This window comes from Lathyrus oleraceus, chromosome 5, assembly GCF_024323335.1.
Source record: "Lathyrus oleraceus cultivar Zhongwan6 chromosome 5, CAAS_Psat_ZW6_1.0, whole genome shotgun sequence".
NCBI lineage: Eukaryota > Viridiplantae > Streptophyta > Magnoliopsida > Fabales > Fabaceae > Lathyrus > Lathyrus oleraceus.
The window spans coordinates 387,075,131-387,083,265 of NC_066583.1; the positions used below are offsets into that span (position 1 = coordinate 387,075,131).

The following is an 8,135-nucleotide window of genomic DNA, read 5'->3' on the forward strand; positions in this document are numbered from 1 at the left end:
ATGTAAATGGTTATGTTGATGAAATGATGAATGTATACATATGTAGTAGGATAAAGTTTGGGGCATGACACACACAAACACTATAAATCTTAAGATATCATCAATGAATTAGATGTTGGTGAATGAAAAAAAAACACTAAGGTTCTCTTAAGTTTCTGGATAAAATGGGTTTTTGATCTTGATGGTTATCATGAGCTTGATCAAAGATGAATAATTACAAGTTTGATCAACTCACTTTCTCTTGTTTCACTAAAAAATAACAAATTATACACATAAGGTGTAACAAAAAAGAGATGCAACCTGACATGTATTAGCATTCAAGAAGTTGTTCTTCGAATAAGAGAAAGGTACAAAGGTGCTAGGAATAGACACACTAAAGAAGGAAAGACAAATTTACATTTTATCTAAAGGTTTCGTCTAATCTTTCATCATGAAAAAGTTCATAATGAGAGATTATCTGATTGTTTGGATCAAAGAAACAACTATTTAAATCTAAGGTGAAATTTTGAAATTTCGAAGTTATGATTTGTATCCTATTAGGCAAATCCTAATTCTAGCTTTCATGGAGATCCATGATTCGATCCAAGTTCATTTTATGATTAGAATCAAATCACACGGAGAGAAAATATGTCATCGAATGACTGAGAGAAAACTAGCAACCACATAATCTTCATGCACAAAGAAAGATCTTATCCACCTTAAGTCCCAAAATAAGGTATCACTACCCCACCTACCAACCTAACCAACACTTCCCTCAAGATTTTTTCGTGATCATAAACAACCTATGGAACTTATCCTCAAGAAATTTACTCCCAATCCAATGTTCAGTTCAAAAAGATGTATGAAACCCAGGTCAGACCTTCCTAATGGTACTATCTACAAACAAGTCTGAAGGATCTTCTTGCTTAGAGCTTAGAAAAGAAAGTCTTTTCCATAAGGAGAAGGTGTTTCAAACCGCAATTTCTATTGCCCCTTAAAGAAGTGACAAAAGAATCAGTGTAACGGTCAACAAGTACATTCCTCTAAATACTAGAGGTGCCCGGAATAAGACGCAACCTTCACTTAGTCAAAAGAGTTAATTTTACCAGACGAAGATCCCTAACCTCCATACCACATTTACTCTTAGGTTTACATACATCACCCCAACTAAACCAAAAAAAAATAGAATATTCTTTGACACATCCTTATAAAACCTTCTTTAAATCTGAATAATTTCCCTCCATACCTTTACATGAATTTTCACATAAAACAAGAAGAAGAAATGAATAGCATTAAGAACATAATAAAGTAAAACCACCCAACCACCCAAGCTAACAAATCCATGCTTCCAAGAATTGAGCCTCTTAGCAAGCAGGTTAACAAGGGGATCCTAAGCTCCAACAGGAAGTCTCAGATACTTAAATAAATTGTCATGTTGTACGCTATGAGGTGCTAGCACAAATCATTCATTTCATACTTGTCGATTCATCCTACTTGTTGATTTATCCGACCAAGTAGTTTACATCTTCACCGAACCGCTCCATCTTAATCCTTCTTAAATTTAGTTCATAAACTTGAAATGATAGACACGCACTCCAATTTGAAGAAAGATATTAAACTTTAATATCTAATTAGTTTGTTAAACAATTTTTTTCTCTTAAGTTAATTACACTTAGGCCTATATAATAAGACTATATAATAAAACGACCATCTTGTCTAAAAACTAAACATTTTATTATAGAAACGTTTCATTCACATTTCATTTCATATTTTCTTTGTTATTCACCATGCAATTTGCCAAGTGCTACCAATTTAGTTTCATATATTTTACTTAATTTTTTTACCTCTAAAAATCTTAGCGATAAAACTTAGTCATACTAAATGTTGAGGAGTCAAATGTATCTACCTTCAATTTTTGCATTGGATTTACGGGTATCATTAATTGTATTTATTCAACATTAAAAAATGTTGAATTCTAATTAAACAAAATCAACATATTCAGTATCACTATCACACACTCCTATATCTCATACTCATTTTCAATTTAAATTCATTTGATGTTAACTCTTCTCCCTCCTTCTAACACATAAATAGATATAAACCTTATCATAAAAAAATTGCAAAGAACTTCCATTAGGAAAAGAAAAGAAAACACACCCTTCTTGTGAATACAACTACCATGAAATTCATCATCATATTTGTTTTGATATTTCATACCCTTTCCATGAATCTTGCACATGGAAAGAAGGTTAATATTGATCACAAGAAAACTATTGTGAAAAGTGGTTGTGATTTGTTTGAAGGAAAATGGGTTTATGATGAATCATTCCCTTTATATGAAACTTCACAGTGTCCTTTTATTGAGAAAGAATTTGATTGTCAAAATAATGGTAGACCAGATCAATTCTATCTAAAGTATAGATGGCAGCCCACTGGATGTAACTTACCTAGGTACACATTTTTCATTTAGTTACTGTGATGTTTATTTTTATTCATTTTATTTTAGTCTTTATGTGATAGAAATAGACTCTTATTTTTATTCATTTTATTTTAATTTTTATGTGATACAAATAGACTTTAGGTTTTGAATCACGATTCATACTCCTAAATTGCAATATTCGAGATTATGGTGGCTGGTTTTAAATTCACATACGCCATAGTGAAAAAGGTTCCCTATTCTATCCATGGTGCGAATCTTGTTAATGATATCTAATTTAGTAACATCGATTTTTGGTATTTAACTTAAGATTCACCGACACTTTTATATAAATGTTATTCATTCTTTAGTCGTGAATAATTATTATGAGTCTTTAATTAGATTTGATTTAACCCTAATAAATTTGTAATTTAATGTTATAGCTCGACTTATATCTTATATTGACTAAAAAAATCACTTTTAGAATATCAATTAAGAGTTAAAAAAATCGATCTTTGATTTGTGAAATGAATTGTAGTAGTTTATTAACAAAATTTAAGAAGTTTTAATAACAATCATATAAACATGAATTATAAAGTGTGTCACGAACCTAGTGGATGTCTTTGCAAAGAATAAGGTTTGTAAATTGTTAGCCACTTAAATAAAACTCTATCTTGAGAAGTATGATATTTTGTTGCATCAATCTTTAAAATTTCAAATCATTTTTTGTTTGTTAGGATGTCTTTTTAAATTGTCATATTCCAAACAATTAGTTAAAGGTTGTAACTAGCCTTAAATACATATTATATTCTTGACCTACCAAATGACATATATGTGAAGAAGTTGAAATTGAGATGATCATGTTATGAGGTAACTTTCAACCATTTTGTCTACAAATATGGATCACTTGTCAATTTATAAACAAACAAAAAAAATTCATTTAATGATGATTTAGACATTGCAGCTTCATTTGGACTCACTTGTGAATTTGAATTAATTTTGTATCATAGATTCAATGGTGAAGATTTCTTAAGAAGATATAGAGGAAAAAGTGTTTTGTTCGTGGGGGACTCTTTGAGTTTGAATCAATGGCAATCACTCACTTGCATGCTTCATATAGCGGTCCCACAAGCTCACTATAACTTAGTGAGAGTTGGTGGTCTCTCCATTTTCACCTTCAGTGTTAGACTTCTATATTTCTTTTTTATCTTTAGTGAATTGAATATATATATTAATCTCTTAAAGAATATTTAATTTACATAAAATAAAACAATCCGATTGAAATGATATTGAAATGTTTGCAGCCATACATTGATTGATGATATTGAAATTAAGTGAAACATCATAGTCAAGTAATAACATTATAAATGGCATCATATCAACTAGTAATCTCTTTATTAAGTTCCACACGTACAAGCAACAAAATGTAACCAAACAATTTATTTCAGAAAAGAAAATTGATAAAAAAAAATTAATAATATAAAGTTTAAGTAACCATAAAGGAAAAATATTTTTTATTAATTATAGAACTATAAATCATGAAAAATACAAAGTAACAATGATTAAACATTTTCTTAAATTGTAGCATAATTTAATCTTAACTTGGAGCTTAGTAATGGGTGAAGTAGCACATAACTTTATCATTAATTAAAAGTAGCATATTACTTATAGCTTGTGTATGGACATGATTTGCAGAGCTACAATGTTAAGGTGATGTTCTCACGCAATGCATTTTTGGTGGACATTGTTGGTGAAAATATTGGTAGAGTTTTGAAACTAGATTCTATTGAAGCTGCCAATACATGGAAAGGAATTGATGTTTTGATTTTTGACTCTTGGCATTGGTGGCTTCACACAGGAAGAAAACAACCGTAATTAAAACTCATTCTTCATTTGTTTATCTTTCTATTCCATTTACTTTGTTTCTATTCTTTTCTTACTTTTATTTTGTTCATGCAGATGGGATTTTATTCAAGAAGGGAATAATAGATTTAGAGATATGGATCGTTTGGTTGCATATGAGAAAGGATTGAAAACATGGGCCAATTGGGTTGATGACAATATTAACATTACTAAAACAAAGGTGTTCTTCCAAGGAGTTTCTCCGGATCATGTTAAGTAAGTATTTGTCGATATTAAGATGCCTATGAGTTAAAAATTAAAAATCGCAATGTTAATCATATTTTTAAATTGTGTCGGTGAGTGTTATGATTTTGTGGATATTGCGATTGTTGCGGTACATATTATAAAGTATTGTAACGTGAAACTTGAGAGATCTTTATGGTTAAAAGAAGGTTAAAGTTAAAAAAAAATTATTACATCATAGAAAGATTAAGGTATGAAATTTTAAAATTTTAATTTTTGTTAAAAAGAATTCATGGCCGAATTTAGAACGTGCAAGGCAGACTAGTGAACATGATGTAGGATTTAAAATTGGACGATATTAAATTATGAATTAGTAGGGCTTAATAAAATGTTTTTAAGGTTAAACCATAGGCGCCCTAACCGTAACTAATCAATCGAGTTTAGAAAAATTTAAGACTAATCTCGAGAGATTAAACAAACATGATTGAATTTGTTTCATGCATATCACACACATGATTTTAAATTATTCTGCAGTTGCAAAACCTACCGCATCAGCAATATATGCGGATCTCAATTTGAAATCATGATATCAATTTCTCTAGGAAAGTGTTAATTTGAAAACAATAAATTTGAAATCATGATGTCAACTTCTCTAGGGTAGTGTTAATTTGAAAACAATTTATTGAAATGACTCAATGTTGAAAAACTTTTTTTTCTTCTAATTATTTCCAGCTCAGAGCAATGGGGAACACCAACAGAAAGTACAAAATTTTGTGAAGGACAAGCAAAACCATTATTAGGAACCAAGTATCCAGGAGGCCCACACCCAGCAGAATTGGTTCTAGAAAGAGTTCTAAGTTCCATGAAAAAGCCTATAAACTTGCTTGATATCACAACTTTATCACAACTTAGAAAAGATGGTCACCCTTCAGTTTATGGACATGGAGGACATAGGGACATGGATTGCAGCCATTGGTGCTTAGCTGGTGTTCCTGATACTTGGAATCAACTTTTATATGCAACTTTAATTCAAAATTGATTGATGCATATTCTTAAATTAAAATTATGCTCTTTATGTTCTTGTATATTTTCAATTAATATTTGTAAAGATGATCAAATAAGGTATATCTTATTACAAGTGTGAAATTTTAAGTTGAAATAAGTAATGTTGGATAGAGGATTGAAGAATCTATCAAAATCTCTTTTTTTTATTCGGAAAACTATAGACAATGGAAAGGGGTTATACATGTTTGAATCTCATAAATTTTTGATAAGCCAGCAATGATTAAAGAAAGAGAGTGCAAGGGATACTCTAACCCTTACAAAGATGACAAACGCCACTTACAAAGAGAGAAGGAACGAAAAAACAATCGTACCAACGAAAAATTTGAGAAGAAATACTACCAACAATTAACCAATTCCAAGATAAGAACTTAATGGATAGGACAACTTCATCTCCACATAAAATTTTCTCATTAAACAAAGAATTGTTTCTCCCTAATCAGATGATCCAACAAGCTGCTATCCAAAACATCTCATCCTTCTTCTTGCCAAAATCTTGGCACAAACTTCCCCCCACGAAGACATAAACGATACCCGCTCACAAAAATATCCAAAAAAATCACAACCAAACCAGTCACCCTATTTCCTCCACACATAGCAAACAACCGGACAAGATATGAAAAGATGGAGCAAGTTCTCCTCTTTAGCAGAACAAAAGACACACAAAGTATCACTAACATCATTAATGATACCTTTATACAACAAGTTAACCTTAGTCGACAACCTCCAAATAAAAGAATAAATTTGGAAGTAATTTACGAATTCTAAAGGATGTTTAGGGCTGCAGACAAATCAGAATCAACCACTACCAAATGAGATTCCTGCAAAACAGAATAACAAGAAGAAACCAAAAATAGGAGAGACACATTCGGGATCCACTCGAATCTATCTTGCACAGAAAAATTAGGTTGAATCAACTCCAACTTTTCCAACAACTCTTCCTTCAAATAGGTTGAACTACTATCAAGATTCCGCTCATTCAAATGTAGATTCCACACTCAATGTCCTTCAACCCAATATCCCATCCCTCCAACACTTATTATTCAAAATGGAACATGTATGTAGCTCGGGAAATGCCTCATTAATGCTCTACGAACACAACCATCTGATGGACCAGAAATCGACATCAGAATCGTTACCTAGAAAACACCTCAAATTGTCTCTAAAACAATCTTTGCTCAAGCCATCATCATACCCTAAACTAGATAAATCTCTCAAATAAATCGAGTCATGATTCCTCCCTTTACGAAAGCCTCTACTCATAATAGGAATCCCAAAAGAACGATATATAAATTCAATCAACTTTGACCAAATAGCCGCCAAATCGTTTAAAATCTTCCACTTCCACATCAAAAGGAGGGATATATTGAACAACCTAATATCTTTGACACCTAGACCTCCTTATCTTTAGGTAAACATACATTTTCCCAACTAACCTAGTGAATGGATCTTCTCGTGGTTGGAAAAAATTTACAGAGTCACCACCATATTTTATTTGTTCCTAAGATAAATGGGAGAGACTAAGGTTTGAGAGTCGGTTAAGCAATAGGAAGGTATTAGGAACCCCTAACCTCCATTGTACTCAATCGGATCCTCCTCTAAATCTAGGATTAGTGTGTGTTTCCATAGGGAATGTTTGCTTACGTCGTCTGTTCTTTTCTTAATCTATTTATTTACAAAAAAAATCTATTGTTTAAAGAAAATGATTGATTAATGAAGTTAGACCCAAAAAAGGTGTTTTTGGTTATCGTACTCGCTAGAGTGATATGACTTTATGCCTATGTACCTTCATGTTAGATGAAGGATCAGAACACCGTAGTTCTTCTAGAAAATATTTGTTTGTTTTGTGTTTTTTTAAATTGTTGAAAGTTATCTACGCATCGGGGGCGGACAAATGTTTGAAAAAAATGACTCAATGCACCAGGGAAGAGGACTTATAGATTGACTGTGCGACATTGATTTTGATTCATTTGTTAATTGCAAAAATATACCAATTTTAATTTAATTAGAAGTTATATTAGATGATATAGTTATACACATGATTAACTTTGTTTGAGCTTTTAAACATAATTAGATAATGAAAGAAAAATCAGTATGATCTCCATTAAACCCTGATTAGCTTTAATAATGTCCCAAAAGTTAGTCCTAAAATTTAATCGTAAAATTATACTAATAAACCCTAATCATTAAAGCATATTTTTATATTTTGTAATTTAAAATATGCTAAATCGTTGATTATTAAGATTAATTATTTTAAATAAATTAATTATCAATTAGATTCTAAAAGTAAAATATTAATTATAAATTTTCAATTAAGAAAATAAGTTAATTGATTAAGTTTAAATAAATTAAGTAAGGGGTGCATTATTAATTTTATTAGTAATTGGGATGAGGCTGAGGGGAGTAAATAGCAAAAAAAGAGGAAGCCCATTAACCTTTGAAGCACAACAATGGCTAGGGGCTCCATGGAGAGAGTCAACGGTTGACTCTCATCCATGGATGTTGGATAAATCCAACGCGATTCAGGTAGAGGTTACCAGGGTCGTGTGATAGTCAATCTAAGTCAAAGTAATTGTAATGGAGAGTGGGGATT

General features: G+C 31.1%; 1 protein-coding gene across 1 annotated transcript; it reads left to right on the plus strand.

Moving 5' to 3' along the window:
• Nucleotides 1–1,961: 1,961 nt before the first annotated feature.
• On the plus strand, nt 1,962–5,691 carry LOC127084981 (protein trichome birefringence-like 43). Its single transcript, XM_051025525.1, has 5 exons — nt 1,962–2,430; nt 3,406–3,577; nt 4,091–4,266; nt 4,355–4,513; nt 5,213–5,691. The coding sequence occupies exons 1-5, from the start codon at nt 2,159–2,161 to the stop codon at nt 5,517–5,519; spliced, it is 1,086 nt and encodes a 361-aa protein (XP_050881482.1). The 5' UTR covers nt 1,962–2,158; the 3' UTR covers nt 5,520–5,691.
• The last annotated feature ends 2,444 nt before the right edge of the window (nt 5,692–8,135 follow it).